This window comes from Panthera pardus, unplaced genomic scaffold (assembly GCF_024362965.1).
Source record: "Panthera pardus isolate Hobbes unplaced genomic scaffold, ASM2436296v1 HiC_scaffold_11, whole genome shotgun sequence".
In the NCBI taxonomy this organism is placed as follows: domain Eukaryota; kingdom Metazoa; phylum Chordata; class Mammalia; order Carnivora; family Felidae; genus Panthera; species Panthera pardus.
Window position 1 is genome coordinate 7518437 of NW_026526666.1, and position 18785 is coordinate 7537221.

Below are 18785 nucleotides of genomic sequence, written 5' to 3' on the forward strand. Positions count from 1 at the left end.
ATGCCCATTCTCCTGACTGTTTTCCTGTCGGTTTGTGCTTGCCTTAACCACGGACTCTCTATTTTTAAATCTGCAACTAATTCCTCATTGTTAAGGATCCAGTGAAGGGCAGCTACGCTGTTTACTTCCTATATCTTTTGTGCTAAGAGATTTCCCTCGACCCCTTCCAAGAACTTGTTTGATGATCTGTGGCCTGCTATATTGCTTTTCCAGCAGATAACTGGGTAGTTAAAGTCCCTCAGCACCACCAGATCCTGCCCCAAGGCCACTTGGGTAAGTCTACCAAAGAACAACGGTCACGTCGGTAATGGTGATAATGCCTTGGATTTTAATGGCGCTTTTCCTCTCAAGAGCCCAGAGTGCTTCTGCATATATCATTTCCTTCCCCGCTCCCACTCCTCAAATCCCCGTAGAGGCCAGTGTTCTCTCCATCCCGTGAGCGAAGAAGCCAGAGCACCGTGCAGAGACGCGGCTGGGCCGGTTCCGTTCGTGGTTGAGCGTGCGTTGCATTAGAAATATTTGCTTCTAACTCCAGACCCACCGCTCTGCGCTTAAGCCTGTGCTACATCATCCGGCTCCTGATTTGAAATTTCATTTGGCGAACATGCAGTCAGAGTCTCATTAGTTCTGTCCTAGTTTTCACTTCATCCAGAGAGTTTTAACTGGTCAGCTCGCCTTTTCTCAGGCCTGGGAATGCCCGTCCCTCGTCCTAAGGGGCAGCGCCCACACCGCACTGCACCTGTGTTTGCCTCTGCCTGGGATGCCCGCACGGTTTTTCTTCTCATAGGACCACCTGTAACCGTGCGATTCTTCTGGGCTTTTGCTGGAGCCACAGAGCACCAAACAGCAGCCCTCATCATTCGTAAGCCAGGGCTCACGGAAGAGTCCACCGGGTGGGGGGGCAGTAGGGAATGGCGGTGACGCCCTGCAAGTCATATTTCTGCTGGAGGCCAGCAAAGGGGTTTCCCGCCCCTGACGCCGGAGTTGTCCTTTTGATGCCCCACATGGAATGATAATGCTGGGGAGGAGTCTTTAGCCTACAGAGGAAGTATGATTACTGATGATGACAAGTAAATTACCTCCTCCGGTATTGTCGGTGCTGTGGCCCCAAGAAGTAGGAACTCTTAGTGTCTCTGTTTTGCACGTGAGAAAAGGAAGTGGGGGTAGGTTAAGGAAGAACCCCAAGATTCCAGAGTTAGGAAGCAGTAAACCCGGCTTCAAGCCCTGGTCTGCCTGCCTCCAACTCCATGCTTTGAGCCGCAGAAGCCTGGTCATCTCCATAAGTCATCCTGGTATGGCTCCTGGGGAGGTTGCCCTCCTGGGGAACCTGAACCCTGCCCAGACCTATTTTTCACACGAAATAAGCCAACCCACAATGGGTAGCAGGCATCCTCACCATAACAGAGACTACCTGCTGGGGCTTGGGGCTCATCTCTGTCTGTTTCTGCCTGTGGGGGAAAATATGGGCGAGCAAAGATTGATTCAAATGCATGGTTATGGGTGTGTATGTGTGATCCCTCTCAATAATCAGGTATGCCTCTGAATCGGGGAATTTGACTTAATTGCTTAATTTTAAATTGTGTTTCATGTCAGTGGTACCCGGAAAATTGAAGCCAAATTAGTTATGGTGCTTTGTATTCTTTAACACTTGTTTTTTTTTCTTTTAACTCGACGTAGCTAGTCACACAAAATAGCGTATGTGTAGTGAAGGCAGATTAGAATGTCCGTGGTGTTTATGAAAACAAAAGTTGTTGGGAATAGGAAAGTTAACGTGATCACCAGTGACCAGTTTTTGAAAACCTGCTGTGTGTCAGGTGGTTGACATACATTGTCTTGTTAACTTTTCAATCTTCAAAACAAGTGCACGGTAGGAACCACACCATCCCTGTGCTGCAGAAGGAGGCGTACAAAGTGTAATTAGTTCGACTGAGTGACCTCAGAGCTAAGTGAATAGCAAAGGAGCAAAGAGAGTGGGGTCCTTATCCCCAACTCTGATTGGCAGGATGTGTTAGGGTCAGAGCAGCGGAACCAGGGCTGAACGTGGACGGCAGGGTAGAGAGCCAGGGGCCTTGGTCGGTTCCTCTGCGTTTGTGGAAAAAGTATGAGGGCTCACTGCCACACGCACTATGAAAGCAGACATCTGTCCCAGTATCCCCCACACCCAAGCAAGCACACGTTATCTTCCTGGTACCTCCCGTCACTTTTGTTCTGCTTGCTGATAATTGCCCGGAGGGGCTCAAATGGCACATGATAGATGTTCCGCTCTTATTTGACTGCCGTAGCACCGAACAGCGGGAAGATGGAGGTGACGTAGAAATTTCCGAGTTATTCCACTTCCTGAAATTCCGAGTTGAAAAACCCTTGAGCCCCAGCTGAACAGATTACCGATAGAACGTCGGAACATCACCGTGCTGTATTTCTTAGGTTCCGGTTCAGTCTCAGGTCTTAGACCCTCAGTATCCCACACGGCATCTTGGTCCCCAGCAAAGGGCCTCCTAGGTGATGGATCTAAAGTCGTGGGGAGCAGTGCCCAGAAGCAGCCAGGGCTTGCCGCAGCAAGTGTCAGAGGGCGTTCCTCCTGCCAGGTGAAGTGCATAGCGTGACACCCGCACCCAGCCTCCTGCCCCGTCTGTGGGGGAGGGGGTAGTAGAGGCCGGAAAGCCCCAGCGTGGCACTCTCTCCCTCTTCCCAGAGAGCAGCATCTCCGTGGAGGTGGCCAGCAACTCCAGCGTCATCCTTGAGGGTGAGCACCTGCACTTCTCCTGCAGCGTCCGCACGGCGGGCAGGCCGCAGGGCCGCTTCTCGGTCATCTGGCAGCTCGTGGACCGGCAGAACCGCCGCAGCAACATCATGTGGCTGGACCGGGATGGCACCGTGCAGCCAGGCGCGTCCTACTGGGAGCGCAGCAGCTTCGGGGGTGTCCAGATGGAGCAGGTGCAGCCCAACTCGTTCAGCCTGGGCATCTTCAACAGCAGGAAGGAGGACGAGGGCCAGTACGAGTGCCACGTGACCGAATGGGTGCGGGCAGTGGACGGCGAGTGGCAGATTGTGGGGGAGCGCCGGGCCAGCACCCCCATCTCCATCACGGCTCTCGGTAAGGAAGCACTTGGCGGTCCTTTCTGTGGGATCGCTGGGAGATTGCTCCCACATCAGGTCCCTTACCCTGACTTTTATCAGAGTCCTGGCAGGAAACGGATGGCCCCTTCCAGAGGGTTTAATTGAAGGGACCGTGTGTGAAAGTGCAGGTAGGGTTGACAGGGCCAGTGGTGCGCGGTGGGGCCCCTGGGGGCCTGGTGACGGCTGGGGGCGGTCACTGTTCCTGGGTCTGCATGGTAGGAGTGAAGTTCGAAGTTCTGGCCAGGGGAGCAAAGCCACCCAGTAGGAGTGGTGGCCCCAGGTGGGGGGACCGTGGTCCCTGCCAAGACCAGCAGAGCAGAACCTCTCTCGCCTGCCCCCCAGGCTCTCCTGCCCTGCAGCCCAGGGGCCCAGCCCTCCTCAAAAGGCCAGAGCAGGGCAGAGAAGGGTAGGAGACCCCTTTCTGCCATTTACTTAGCATTTACTATGTTCCTGGTGGAGTCTAAGCACTTGTCCCTTTGAATTCTCACCTAACCAAGAGCTCAACCCTTTGATTTGACAAGGAGACTGAGGGAGACAGGTTAACTAATTTGCTCACGGCTACAGCTTTTAAGCGACAGACCCACAGTCTGAACCTGGGAAGCTGGGGATCTCTCTTCATTTTTTCCCCCCCAAAGTCTGTGCTTTTATCTCTTCCTCTATAAGGCACCATCCTTAGGAAAGCCACTTCCGCATTAGCATGAAATTCAAAGATACCTTGAGATTTGCTAAAACCAGAGAATTAGATTTGCTTCTCACGGGGTAGTTAAAGCGGCTTCTATCAACATTTATCCGCCTAATATAATCAGTAGATTAAATTTTAAGAGGCCAGTCTGCTACTTGTTATCATGTTCAGTCTTCCTGTTTATCAGGACAGCTGTGACATCACTTGTCCTCGGTGACCGTGTATCCCACTCCCTGGGACCATGTTGCCCATCGACTTCCTAGCTAGAGCTGACACCCCAGGAAAGGTGGCAGCCCCCGCTGGTTTTGCCCTCAACAGAGTACTGTATTCTCACCCAAGATTAGAATTACACTTCTTGTTCTAAAAGCTTAATCCCAAAGATTGGCCTGCTTCGTGTAGTAATTGCATTGCTCAGCTTTCTCACTTTAGAAACTTCGTCCAGTGGCTGAGTTTGCCGATGAGCTCAGTCCCCGGGCCAGTGCTCAGCACCAGTGTGGACCTGTGGAAATGTCCGGATGTCCAGTAATAGTCCTTTTCCCCACCCTGTGAGGTTAGGAATGTCCAAGGAGCGGTCAGGATAGCTTCTCTTAGGTTATCCCCCTGACGTCTGTCATACTCATCATATGTCTGTGGTTTCCATAGTCAGGGTCGCCACGGGCTCTGACCTGGGATCCCGGGCTTGGTTCTCCTTACTTGTTCTCTACCCCTGGGGTGCCTCTGGCCAAAGCCATAATCAGGGAGACCCAAGCAGTTGTGGCAGGGAAGAGTGGGGGGCATTGTGGGGTCAGATTGCCTTTCAGTCTAAATAGTGACACACACACGTGTTTTCATATTGACGGGGTCAGGTATGGTTCACTCTCAGGTACCCAGCTGAGACAGCAGATAGGAACATCCTCCAGCCGCACGTGGGCCATTATGACCATTCAGTTAGAGTAAATTGGGTGCTCTGTGCACCATGATCATGGCGTGTGCTCTGTCAGCCCTGGACAGAGTCATTTGCTTGGAGAAGCTCTCTCTTGGGATGACATCTTTGGATGCTGGGGCCAGGAACACTGGGGCATGTCCTATCCCTAAGGTCCTGTGTCCTGCCACTCTAATGGCAACATATTCTGCACACAGGGGCACAAGTGACTATCACAACTACTTAATGTTTAAGGATGGGTCTCTGGGTCTTAAATTTTTTTTTTTTTAAGGAGACATAAAGAAGCTTATGAAATCCAAATTGAAGATCGGGAGTTTTTAGCAAATTATTTCCACTTATTTGCTGACTTAACCTCCTCACCTGAAGCCAAAAGATTCATTCTGTGCGTAGTCTTTTCCCTACAGAATTGGAAGTACTTTCCTTTGTGTCTACTTTGTCCCTTTACATATTTAGTGAAATATAGCATGTGCCAGGTACTATGCCGTTCCTAATATGTTGCAAATATTAACTCACTTAATCTTCACGAGGACCCGTTTTACAGATGGGGAAATCAAGGCAGAGAGAAGTGAAGTAACTTGCTGTCACACAGCTTAGAAAGATCAAAGTCGGGCCTCTGGCTCTAGGGTCTGTGCCTTTAACCACTTCCCATGGGTAAAACCGCCAGATAAGACCCCTGACTCTGCCATTTCCTGGCTGCTTGATCGTGGGCAGTTTATTTAACCTCTCTGTGCCTCTTCCTTGTCTGTAAGAAATAGATGAGATGCCTTCTTGTCCTACAAGGTCATTTTGAGGACACAGTGACGTGTGGTGGAAACACAGCAGTTGGCCCCACGCCTGGCACACCACACTCAGTAAACACTGGCTGTTCGCAGTCTTATGATCATAACCAGTGTGTTAATATTAAGTAGTGTTTCAAGGTGAAGGAACTCGCATAGCGCCCACTGAGGAGTCAGTATCCGGGATCAGCCTGCTGCCGTCAGTAGGGGGCAGCCTGCTGTAACTGCAGAAGCTCACCTCACCCAGTTCCCCACCTGCTCAAGGTCAGCCCACCTGCTGTGGGTCCCTCACTGCCCATCTTCCCTGCATTTCACAAAGAAAGTGGAAAAGGAACTGGTGAGCAAGCCTGTACTGCTTGGCCCGGGGAACAGGGACACATCCTCTGCCTCCTCCTTGTCTAGCTCCAGTGCCTCGCGGGCCAAGCAGAGGAGGCGTCGGGGGGGTGGGGGTGGGGGTGGGGAAGTGTCCACCTTGCAGGCAGTGAATGACGTTGGCTTGAGAGCTTTTTTCTCCTGTTTCAGCATGGGATCCCCAAATCTGTAGGAATGGCTCTGCCTACGTATCCTCAATCCTGGCAAGGGCTGATGGGAGGCAGATCGACACGAAGGTTTCATCAGGAAGGGTTTGCTAAGTGCTGCTTGAGGAGCTTTGCCTCTGGCCTCTGTGTATGGGGTCTTTTGGGCTCGTGCTAAATGCGAGCTAAAGTGATCTGGCCTGGGCATCAGGAGAGAGCCGGAGCCTCGGTTCTGTGCCGCTAGCTTGGCCCACAGCCCCACCCCTGCCGCACACCGCCCTGAGAAATCCTCGTGTCTCCCCTAGCTGGAGTCTCTCTGCTCTCTCTCCAGAAATGGGCTTCGCGGTCACAGCCATCTCGCGCACGCCAGGCGTGACCTACAGCGACTCCTTTGACCTGCAGTGCATCATCAAACCCCATTACCCGGCCCGGGTCCCCGTGTCTGTGACCTGGCGGTTCCAGCCAGTTGGCACCATCGAGTTTCACGACCTGGTGACCTTCACCCGGGACGGGGGTGTCCAGTGGGGGGACAGGTCCTCCAGCTTCCGGACCCGAACGGCCATCGAGAAGGCCGAGTCCAGCAACAACGTGCGCCTGAGCATCAGCCGGGCCAGCGACACAGAGGCGGGCAAGTACCAGTGCGTGGCTGAGCTGTGGCGGAAGAACTACAACAACTCCTGGACGCGGCTGGCGGAGCGGACCTCCAACCTGCTGGAGATCAGGGTGCTGCAGCCAGGTCAGGGGGCCCGGCGGGGAGGGGGGGGCGCCTGGCACGCGGCCGGGGGGAGGGCGGCACACGCGTGGGGCCCCCGGCGGGACCACTTCCATTTCCCAACTTTGTGGCTCGAGAAATTTCCAGCCCATAGGTAGCCGCAAGAATCCCGTTCCCTTGTCTCGACGGCCAGCGGTTAACGTCTTACTGTGCTTGTTTTCCCTGTGGTTTTCGTGCTGTTGTCTCTGAACCATTTGAGGGGGAGTTGCAGGGCTTGGGACTGTTCCTCCTCAGTACTTCTGTGTGTGCCTCATAAGAACGAGGACACACTCCTGTGCAACCACGACACCACTGTCACCCCCCAGAGTTCCACACGATGACGGCATGTTACCAGCATTTCCCCCATTGTCCCAATAATGTCCTTGGTAGCTTTTTTTTTTTTTCCCCTTCCAAACCAGGATCCAGTCAGGGATTACAGACCACTTTAACTTGTCATGTCTTTTTAGACTCTGGTCTCTTGACATCACGCCATCTCCTAAAACCCTTTCCACAGCAGCCTGGAGGAGGTACACTGTTCCCTGTTGGCAGACAAGGAACGTGGAACGGGAGAGGGAACATGTGAGGCACTTAACGGAGTAACTGCCTCGTGGCAGGTGCTTAGGGTCGATGGTTTTATGAGAATTTCACAACAACCCCAGGAAAGAGGAAGTGGCTACCCTAGGGTCACGTAGCTGGTAAATGGCGGAGCCGGGGTTTGAACCCGTGTCTGTCTGTCTCCCATGCTGATTCCCTGAGCCAGGCTCTGGCCTCCTCCTTGAGCTCCCTTTCCCCACGGAGGTGAGTCTCTCACGGCCGTTGGTAAAGCCGCACTAATTTGGGAAGCCTGGGTCAGGGGGTGTCCTGCAACCACTCCGTCATTGGGCGCTTTTCCTAATGCGGGGGAGGGGTCAGGTGTATGTGCTTTGATGGGCCCCCCGGTGTCCGTCCCCTCTCCTGCTTGGTTGGAAGCGGCTGTGGTGTGGAGCCCAGGCTGCTCAGCGTCTCTGCCATTGCCAGGCCCCTGCACAGTGGGGCACACGCACCTACGCGGCGAAGGGTGGGTTGGATGAGAGGTGACTTTGCAAAGACGTTTTTCTGACTCTGTGACTGACCCACTTTGCAAAGGTGGTTTGAACCCCTTGCAAAGAGGATTCTTCTGCCCACTCACAGCCATGGTTCGTACCTGACCTGGTCTGCTCCTCCATGTGAGATGGTCACGGTGTTGTTTTCAGCAACATGAGGTTACATGGGGGTATTGTCTGAGTTTACCCTTGGCCTCTTCTAACCCCGTGAAAAGCCCTCTTTCGGAGGTGCCGGGGTGGCTCAGTCGGTAGAGTATCTGACCCTTGATTTCGGCTCAGGTCATGATCCCAGAGTCCTGGGATAGAGCCCCATGTTGGGCTCCACACTGAGCATGGAGTCTGCTTAAGATTCTCTCTCTCTTTCTCTCTCTGCCCCTCTCCCCCACTTGCAGACTTTCTCTAAAATAAAATAAAAATTTTTAAATTAAAAAAAAAAAAATCCTGTTCCGTACCAAAGTTTGAAACAAGCAACTTGTAAAAATGATGGGACCGTTCCTTGGCCAATTAGAGCCTGAGCCTGGGCAAGCGGAAGCTTAGGGAAGAGGCTATGCTGCTTAAGTGGATTTTTGGGTTAATGGAGGGTTAAGCAGAGACCCCATTTTGTGTGACCCCTTGTTGTGGAAATGCCTAGGGACACACGTGCCCGCCTTACTGACTAGGACATTCCGATTGTAATTGCGCATTTGTGGTCTCCTCTGGCCCTCAGGGTCGGTATTGTGAGCCATGGAGCCCGTCAACATGGTTCCACGGCTATAGAAAGGTAGGGTTCGCGCTGACCCCAGGACCTTGCCTGACATTGCCTTTTTGAATCGATTGCTAACTCCTGCTTGTTTCCATTCCTATTTGGACTCTAAGGCTGGAGCATGTAAGGGAAGGCTGAGGACAGCTCATCGGAGGTTTGAGTTCTTTGGATTCTGGTTCATTTATGGTGTTACTAAAGAGAATAAGGGAAAACTATGTGTGAAGTTAGCTCTCAGGTGCCTGGCTTTGTGCTTAGCACTTACATTCTTCTTAACCATTCATCACCAACAGTGAAATGATGTGGATGTTTGTATCCCCACTTTGGTTTCTCCGTGGAGAAACCAAGGCCTCCCGGTGCGTCAGAGGCGTGGTAGCAGCCAACCGGCTTGGGAAAACTGAGGTGCAGCTGCTGGTGGGTTTCAGTCTCCCCGACTTCCAGATGCCAGCCATTTCATTCCTCCCGGGGGGAGGATGTCGCTGGAGAGCCAGGCGGTGGAGGGCTGTCTCCGGGTCTCTGTGGCTTGCTCTGAATTGGTTTGTGTTTTTCACTGTCAGGCGGGAAGGAGCAGCACTGGTGCGGGAGGCCTGGGAGCGGCTGTTTGTTGTGTGGCCTCTGCTCAGAGGTGAGCAGTGGTGCACTTTCGAGGCCCCCTGGAGGCTGCCTCGAGAGCCCCGTGGGTGCTGTAGCTGCTGCCACCGCCCAGGGAGTGGCTGAGGCTCAGAGAAGAGTTCGAGAGCCCCGTGGGTGCTGTAGCTGCTGCCACCGCCCAGGGAGTGGCTGAGGCTCAGAGAAGAGTTCATGCCTCTAAGTGTTACATTCTGTCCTTTATTAAATATTTATGCAGTTAGCACTTCCTGCTTTCCAAAGAGCCTCATGTTCGTGTTTACTTCCCACCCCCCCCCCCCACACACACACACACACTCGGGTGGGTACTGCGCTTCTGTGTGGGGTAAGTGGGGGTGGAAGATACCAGAGGGCTGACGGTGTCCAACACGTGGCGCATGCGGCCGCCTTTGCACCACCACCCTGGGAGGAAGCTGTTGCTTCCTTATAAATGGAATAACTGAGGGGGCGCCTGGGTGGCTCAGTCGGTTGAGCGTCCGACTTCGGCTCAGGTCATGATTTCGCAGTTTGGGAGTTTGAGTCCCGCATCGGGCTCTGTGCTGACAGCTCAGAGTCTGGAGCCTGTTTCAGATTCTGTCTCCCTCTCTCTGCTCACACCCTGTCTCTCTCTGTCTCAAAAATAAATATTTTAAAAAATTTTAATAAATGGAGTAACTGAGGCCCAGAGAGGTTCTGACTCGCCAAGTCAAGTGCATGGCGAGTGGGCAGTCGGGATTTGAACCCAGGTGTGCCTTGTTAAAAAGCCGTGGGGCTGGATGAAAGGGAGACTTTGACTTTTTCGAAGGCCATGTAGTCAGAGATTATGTTTTTGCATTCAGCTAACAGCCCCCTTCATAGAAGGAGTTTCTCCGTAGATTGCTGGCATGGAGGTCTCAGCACAGGTGGCTGTAGCAGTAACAGTAACACCGATGTAGCAGCTGATACTTATTGAGCATTTCTTGTGTGTCCGTCCCCATCCTGAGTGCTTTATATGTAATAGCTTGCTTGGTTCTTAGCCCATGCAACACCGAGAGGGGCTCCTGTTTCATCCACTTTATAGATGAGCACACTGACACAGCGGTTAAATAAATTACCCAGTGATCCCTAATAAGTGGCAGAAGCAAGATTCAAATCCAGACAGGCAGTCTGGTTCCAGATTCCAAGCTCTTAATTTTATTATATTACATATTTTTCTGGACAGTTAACTATTTTGTGTTTCTTCTCAGGAATCCTCTGTGGTACCAAGTACTTTTATTTGCTGTCTCCTCTCTCTGGTTTAGCATCCTCGAATTGCTGATGCCCTTTAGCAGATACTTAAATTTGTTTGTTCGATGTTGGGGTCACGAGAAACCCATATGGGTTCCAGTTTGCTGATGGTATAGGGGTGTAATTTATGCTTCCTGTAACTCCCCTGTTTCTTCAGATTTCTGCCACAAGATGGCCCCTAAGACTTGGGGATACCAGAGCTCAAATCCAGTGCTGGCTTCTCTTCTTTCTTCCCTCCCTGCATTCCTTGTCCCTCAAAACACGCTTCTTATTCCTGCTCTTACTCCCCACCCCCTTTTAAGAATATTTTGTCAAACATTCTTATTCCAGCAGAATCAGAGAGAAACCTAGAGAGTGCTGGCTCTGTCACGCTGGTCCATTTATCAGCCTTTAACTGCTGATGTCATCTGCTCCCAGAGGGCTCTGTGTGGTCTGTGCCCCACACCGGTCCTTGCCAGGGCCACCTGCTGACCTGACCACATCACAGGTATTTGATTCATTAAAATCTCTGGCTGGATGGCACGGTCGATTGTGGATCCATCACTGACCATTCTTTTTACCTGCTTCCTGTTCCGTCTGCACATCCCCAAGGAAATCTTCAAGGAATGCCATCACTCTGATTTTGTTGATTTTGCTTAGCCTGACTCTCATTGATCACAGAGTGTGACCCCCATGGGGCATTTAGGCAAGACTTTAAGCCAGCTCAACATATTCGATTCTTCGCTCTTAATCCATTCTTTTCTCTTTTAATTTCGAAGCATCGCTTTGCTTCCTTCTGATTTTCTTTAGCACCAAAAACACCCTCCAATTACACATCCCTAAATACGGAAGCAATAAGGGAAATGTCAGCACTCATTTTCCAAACGTTTACGACCCTCTCCTGGTCTGGCTATTAAATATTGCACATTCAGATTGACAAAGCAATAAACAAGCTTCCAGGAGGACAGCCTCCAGTGCAGAAAGCCGACTTGTCAGTGGGTGTATTCTGCTGGGATTTACTGATGGGTAGTCAGGATGAATATTTAATACCCTCCCTCTGGATGCTGCCAAATCCGTTTTCTCCAATTTCTTATTGCTGACCTGGCAGATTGGGCGAGCTGAGGGCTTTTTCTTTGACTTGCATGGGTCCCGGGCATGTGAACTGTGGCTTTCCTTGTCACAGTCTGATAAGTGACAGGCTGCCTCATCCCAAGTGGGATTGGCCCCTACTTTCTTTCAGGAGAACCTGGGGTTCCCCTCCCAGGCCACGAGCCTGTGGCTTCTGCCTGCTAAGTGCTCAGAGACAGTGAGCGCGAGTGCAGGGGCGCCTAGAGGAGTCCCCAGCACCCACCCCCAAGCCTCCAGGCCTTGTTGTCATGGTGACGCCAGGTGTACCAATTGGCAGGCCCTGCATAAAGGGTCACCACTGTGTCTGCAGACAGGTGAGACAGGGCATGTCTGGGTTACCCCGAATTAGCTGTTTCTGCTTCTAAACCTTTGCTACTTTTCTCCTTGCTCCTTCCTCCCACTGCCGTCCACAAGCACATTTGAGAACCTACTGTGTGCCCGTTTCCATGCTGGGTGCTGCAGCTGCAGACTCCAGTCCCTGCCTGGAAGGCTGTGCTGAGGGCCTGGGAGGAGGGAAGCACGGGGAAAAGTCACAGGGGTGCAAGAGAGCCGGCCTGGGGTATGACCGTTGGGCCCAGGGAGGGAATCGGCATGTGTGGGGGCGGGCAGTGGGATGTTTCCAGCTCAGAACAGAGTGTGTGCAGAGAACATCACGGACGGAGGAAGCAGCATGCTTGTTTTGATACGAGTGAAGCATGGGGTCAGGGAGGGGTTTGTCCCCAGGTATGTTGGTGAGAGCCAGGGGAGCCCCTTTTATATATTTTTTTTAAATGTTCATTCATTTTTGACAGAGAGAGACAAAGCATGAGGGGGGAAGGGCAGAGAGAGAGAGGGAGACACAGAATCCGAAGCAGCTCCAGGCTCCGAGCTGTCAGCACAGAGCCTGACGCGGGGCTGGAACCCACGGAGCGCGAGATCATGACCTGAGCCGAAGTTGGACGCTTAACCGACTGAGCCACCCAGGCGCCCCTAGGGGAGCCCCTTTTATACACAGAAGTATGGAGGGTCACCGTATGTGATGGTTAAAAGCACGGACACACCAGGCAGCCTGGCTTTGAATCCTGGCTCTACCACTGGTCAGCAGTGTGCCCTTGGGCAAGTGTCTGTAACATTGGGACTAATAATGCTTATTTCATAGGTCTGGTAGGGAGCAAGTAGTTAGCATTTCTGAAGTGCTTAGAGTAGTGCTCAGCATGTAGAGAGGATTATATACATTTATTAAATAAGAACGTTCTAAACCAAGCAGGTAGGAGTTCCCATCATGCTCAGATCATATACTTCTTTTTATAACAATCCAGAACAGTCCCTTTACTACATGAAATTCCTAGACCATCTCACATTCCTACTCAACATAATCTTTAAAAATTGTCACAGTGCCCCAAATTGTGGAAAAAAGGACGAATTTTTTAGAGGGTGGTTCATAATAAAATGGTGCGCTGTAACATGCTGTAACATGTAACGTGCTCAGGGTCAGCTACCCCGGGCAGAGGCACTGCGGCTCTGTCCCTGTGCACACTGGCCCGTGCGAGGGGCGTTGCTGTCCTGGACAGGGCGTCTGAAATCCTGAGCAACTCTTACAGCAGCACTGAACAGAGCAAAGGAAAACCCTTCCTTCATTTACCTGGCGTATAGTGAAACCATGCCAAGAAAAAAAAAAAAGTATTGTGGAGATAATAAAATGAAACGTGTGTAGGTTCTAGGCTCAGGGACAGAGTTTTCACCCGTATGAACGTCCTTTGAAAGTCACACGGGACACGAGGTAGAGTTTTGTTGCATAGAACCATCCCAGACGGGGCTTTACATCTGTCGCAGGCGCTCGTCCATTAAATGTGACTAGAGCCCTTACCCAATCAATGTGACCAGGAAAGACCTGCCCACAGGTTTCCACGGCGTCCCTGGGGGCCTTGCTGCCCTGTTGAAAACTGCTGTCGTGGGGCTGTTGCTTGACTGGGAGCAACACGCTCCCGTTTGCAGCTTAGGAAGCTCTCCCTGGCGGGGGCTGAGGCTGCAGACAGGAAGGCTGGAATGCAAGCCAAGTGTGAGGTTGGACACAGATTCTAGGGGCTCAAATGGGGCCTGGCCACGGGGAGAAGAGGAGCAGGGGCTTAGGATGTAACTGCTTGACTGGCAGGTGCCTTTGCCGTCTCCTTCTCTGAGAAAGGGTGGCACACGCACCCCCATAGTTTTCTCTTCTTGGCTGACTTGGTTCTTGCAAGTTGACAAACGTCTGCTGTCCAGCTGCTGTGACCCCCCTAATGCCTAACATTAATGATCATTGTCACATGTCCTTAATAAAGCACAGCCTCTTCTCTCTCTCTCTCTCTCTTTCTCTCTCTCTCTCTCTCTCTCTCTCCCCCCCTCCCTCCTCCCTCACGGTTTGTGTCTCCTTTCCTACTACCACTGGCCTCTGCTCACCCCCTGCACAGAAGCTGCTGTCCCCTGGGTTTCCCGTGGCCACCTCACCACCACACCTGTGGCTTCTCTTGTGAGACTGCAGGTCGCTGGGCCTCCCCTGCGGCGTTTGTGATTCAGTGGTCTCAGCAGGTGCCCAGGTGATGCTACTGTGGGAAGGCCACGGATGCCCGCTGGGAGCCCCAGCGGGGGGGGGGGGGGTGGCATCGTCTGACACGCACTCCAGGCCCCTCGCTTCATCTGCCTGCCGTATTGACTGCTTGCCCTTCCCTGAAAGTGGTGCACAGAGAAGTTCTCACCTTCGCTCACCTGGGTGCCCTTTCTCGCCCCCTCCTGTGCCTGGGGAGCACCTACCTAGTCACTTGTTTTTCAGGGCTGAGCTCAGAGGTCACACGCTTTTTGAAATGTGCTGTCCCTCCCATCACAGTCAGGATTAAATGCCTTTCCTTTATATTCCGTACCTCCAAGACAAGATCCATCACATATTTATTCGGTCATCCTTTTATTAGTTTGTTTAGCAAATGCTTGGGCCACAGATCATTCAGTGCCCTTTAAATAATTCAGTAGGAAAGAAAAGGCCTTTAAAAAGTTAACCTCAGGGTGCCTGAGTGGCTTATTTGGTTGAGCATCTGACTCTTGATTTCGGCTCAGGTCACGATCTCATGATTGTGAGACTGAGTCCTGTGTCGGCCTCTGTGCTGAACGTGGCACCTGCTTAAGATTCTTTCTCTCCCTCTTCCCCTCTCCCCTGCTCGCCTGCTTTCTCTGTCTCCCGCCGAAATAAAAACAAAAATTTTTTTTGTAATTAACAGCTCTAGCTGGATGTAAGGGAATCCTTTACCAATGGAAGTTGTGTGTGCCGAGCACAGGTACAAAGCAGAATCCGCAGAATGGGTAGGTCGGCTGGTGGAGCGGGCCCCCTTCTGAGCTGGCTTCCTCCTTCCTCCTGATGCCTCCCACCTGTTACCACCCCGTCCTTGCTGTAACGCAGCGTCCTCTTCTCAAACCCACAGCACACGATTCCATTTGAGGAGAGGCCTAGGAAGGAAAGCCTCCAGATGCAGAAAGATAGAGCCCCTCCCTCAAACAGGGCACAGCTCTCCCAGCTCTGGGAGCCTGAGGTGTCCCCGGAGGCGGCGTGTGTGATAGGGTGTGACTGGAGCCTGTGCCGGCAGGTGGGGAGGCAAGTGGGGACCTCACCCCGAATCCTCTCTTCCTGCCGCTTCCTCCTGCTGACTCGCTGTTGGGGATTAACCCGGCCTTGGCCCCCAGCATCTTTCCTTTTTCACCTCTACGTTGTTGCCTCTTGAAATCCACTCACTCACAGGGCCACGTCCAGGATTTCTCAGGCTTTAAGGTGCATGCGAATCACCCAGGGATCTTGTTAAAGGCAGATTCTGAGCCAGTGGGCTGGGGGGCGCCGGGGGGTGTGCGGGGTGGGGGGGTCCCAGAGTCTGCATTTCTAACAAGTTCCCAGGTGACCCTGGTGCTTGCTGGTCCAGGGGAGCACTTCAGTAGCAAATGTGCCAGTCTGACCCGTTGTCCTGTTGAGCTTTGAACGTGGGACTGAACCCAGAGACCAAAAAGAAATGGGAAGAGTGAAAATGGATTGCGTGTTCGTGATCCAGCAGGCTCTGCGCTGAACTCTTCTATAGACCGTTGCGTTTAACCTGTACAGCACTCCTGTGAGGTGCTGTTATCATGCAGATGAAAATTCCTGCGGGCCTTGAGGGCCCCCGGGCCCCCCCTGCCTCTGTGGAGGAGGGTGGTGTAGACAGACACACTGCCCAGGGCAGTACTGGACAGGACTCGGCGGATCTTCCTAATTAGTCGTGGGGGCTGCGGTCTCTGGGCTTCAGGGAAGGTCCTCCCTGCCCTTGAGATGCGGGAGGGAATTCAGAGCATAGAATAGGAGCTGACCCCTCGCCCACCTGTCAGGCATGCCCCACATTTCAAAAATGCCTCTCTTTCCAGCTTTTCAACACTTCACAATATTTTGACATGGGAAGGAAAGAAAAAAAAAATGGCAATCCTTTGAAACATTTCTCTTCCTTGGATCCTTGCTCTGGGACCATGTGACCGAACTGAAGCTTAGTCATAGGATTCCAGTTTAACATATGCAGTTACTATAGCAATTGAGGTTTCCTTAGTAACACTTGCAAAAATAATCTGGCCCCAATTAATAATACATTTTAAAGCTCTTTCTACTCTGCACTGAACAGCCCAGTTTTCTTGGACAAGAACCAGATAATTCAGGTGGTATCATTTGTGCTGATGTAGATATCATTTGCATGCGGTGAATTGGGTTGGAAAGGAATGAAAAGGGAGCTGGGTGTTCTAAGTATTGCCGGAATCCGATCTGAAAAGTCGACTGGCAAGCTCGTGTGCATCCAGTTTGCTGAGCTTGGAAGCTAACTGGTAAACCCTGCCCAGGATTCCCGGCGTGCCCTGGAGGACTCTGTGTGTTTGAAGAAGGGGGAACGCGGGAGACTGGGCTCCAACAAAAGACGAAACCAGAAGGGTGGGCCGTGGGACCTGGGAGTCCTCTCATGTTGGTGCGTTCTTGATGGCTTGAGAAGGTCTGTGGGGACGTGAGTTCAGCCAGCAGTCCTTTGTGAAGAGTGTCACCCGACTCACCACTGAGTTACTTGTCCCTAGAGTGGCTTTTGTAGTAATGGTGTGGGGTATCAGATCCCGCCATCCGCAACGTTTGTCTGTGTGGGACCAGGGCATCCAAGTGACTGTCTGGGGCTTTCAGAAATTTGAATTGAGATGTGAAAAGGTGCTTGCACTGATAGCTCCCCAGGAGGAATTCAGAGTTACATCTTCCTTTTTTAAAACTTTTTCAGTATGGAGAGGATGGTCGGTAGCGGGAAAGCAGAGCCAAGTGTCATAAAGATGGAGTGGGTATGATCCCAGATTACCTACGTAAGATATATGTCATTTGACCTTGGCTTCCTGCCACCTCAAAGGCGAGCATAGCCATTAATTAGCAGGTAGGGTGGCACTCCGGAGTCTGCCCTCCCTTCCGGTTTTGGAGCAGGGTGGAGAGGGGAAGGACGCTGGAGGTGGCTCTGTTCTGTCCCATTGCTCAGCATTTTCTTCTCTGCCTTCTCCCTCTCTCTGCCCCCTCCCTCTCTCTGCCCCCAGGAAGATCACCCCAGCAATCTCTGAACTACCTGCTACCATATTTCTCTCACATGCTCTCCCCCACATATCCCAGCAGACACTGAGTGCTTTTCCATAGCCCAGGCGCTGTGCCAGGCTCTGGGGGTGCAGTGACGAGAACATCCCCTAGGCAGGACAGTGTTCTTCAGGGCATTCCTAGCACTTATTAGCATCAGGAAGGGCGCACTCAGAATACTTGCAGACTGCAAGGGAAAAGCTTGATCTCTACCCACAGGGCGCTCAGAGGCTAGGGTGGAAGAGAGACTAAGGAAAAACTTCTGGAAGATATGTAGAAGATGTGGTGCCAGGGCAGAGAGGGGCTGCTGGCCCAGTAGGATGGGAGGGAAAGAGGGGGCATGGAAGGACGAGGGCACAGAAGGATCGGGGGGTGTGGAGGGAGATGGTGGAAGGACATATAGGCAGAGAGGACAGGTGAGCAGAGACCAGAGCTCAAGGAAGAGGTGCAGGGGGCTGGGGAGGGGTGGGGGTGCTGGAGGGGTGAGTCACTGAGATGAGTGAGGACAGTTGGGTAAGAGCCAAATCCTGGAGGGACTTTGTACTGTGAAAAGGAATTTTTTTTTCCTTTATGAGCTCAAGCAGTTGGGAGCCATTGAACTTCCTAGGCAGGCAAATGATTGAAGTTTCAGCTGGGTCCCCTGGAGGCTGCGTGCAGGTGAGGGGAGTAGGGAGGAGACAGGTGGAGGGATGTTGGGGTAAAACTGGCTCCGTGCAGCCTCCCTCACACCGAGCCATGCTTCGAAGGAAGCCTGTCCGGGCCGGCCCTCCCGGAACCGTGCGGGGCAAAACCAGGCTGGAGGCCGCACGTGAGGCTGGGGACGTTCCTGGGCAGGTGTGTGCGGTGATTGTGCTGAACCGCCCCCTTTCCTTTGCAGTGACAAAGCTGCAGGTGAGCAAGTCGAAGAGGACCCTCACTCTGGTGGAAAACAGGCCCATCCAGCTGAACTGCTCGGTTAAGTCTCAGACCAGCCCGAACTCCCACTTTGCGGTGCTCTGGTACGTGCATAAGCCCTCGGATGCCGACGGGAAGCTCATCCTGAAAACCACCCACAGCTCCGCCTTTGAGTACGGCACCTATGCCGAGGAGGAGGGCCTGAGGCCCCGGCTGCAGTTCGAGAGGCACGTTTCCGGGGGCTTGTTCAGCCTCACCGTGCAGAGGGCCGAGGTCAGTGACAGTGGCAGCTACTACTGCCACGTGGAGGAGTGGCTGCTGAGCCCCAACTATGCCTGGTACAAGCTGGCCGAGGAGGTTTCGGGGCGCACAGAAGTCACTGTGAAGCGGCCAGGTAAGACGAGGGCGCAGCCGGCACGGGGTTAGTACAGAGAGGCTTCCTGGGGGTGACGGAGCTCTGTGGGTTCCACACGGGGTGTGGGTGCAGGTGCAGAGACCTGCCTGGGGGTGACGGGGCTCTGTGGGGTCCACACGGGGTGTGGGTGCAGGTGCAGAGACCTGCCTGGGGGTGACGGGGTGCTGCAGGGTCCACGCGGGGTGTGGGTGCAGGTGCAGAGACCTGCCTGGGGGTGACGGGGTGCCGCAGGGTCCACGCGGGGTATGGGTGCAGGTGCAGAGACCTGCCTGGGGGTGACGGGGTGCCGCAGGGTCCACGTGGGGTGTGGGTGCAGG

General features: G+C 52.9%; 1 protein-coding gene across 5 annotated transcripts in view; it reads left to right on the forward strand.

The window, feature by feature from the left end:
- Nucleotides 1-18785, forward strand: part of IGSF3 (immunoglobulin superfamily member 3) — a 92883-nt gene that overhangs the window by 61744 nt on the left and 12354 nt on the right. For 3 of the 5 annotated variants that reach the window (XM_019457970.2, XM_019457971.2, XM_019457972.2), the window contains exons 6-9: nt 214-273; nt 2693-3094; nt 6344-6748; nt 18037-18447. In XM_019457970.2, coding sequence (XP_019313515.2) covers nt 214-273; nt 2693-3094; nt 6344-6748; nt 18037-18447 — 1278 coding nt within the window. The remainder of the gene's footprint in view (nt 1-213; nt 274-2692; nt 3095-6343; nt 6749-18036; nt 18448-18785) is intronic. The other 2 variants (XM_019457973.2, XM_019457974.2) reach the window with 2 other exon arrangements.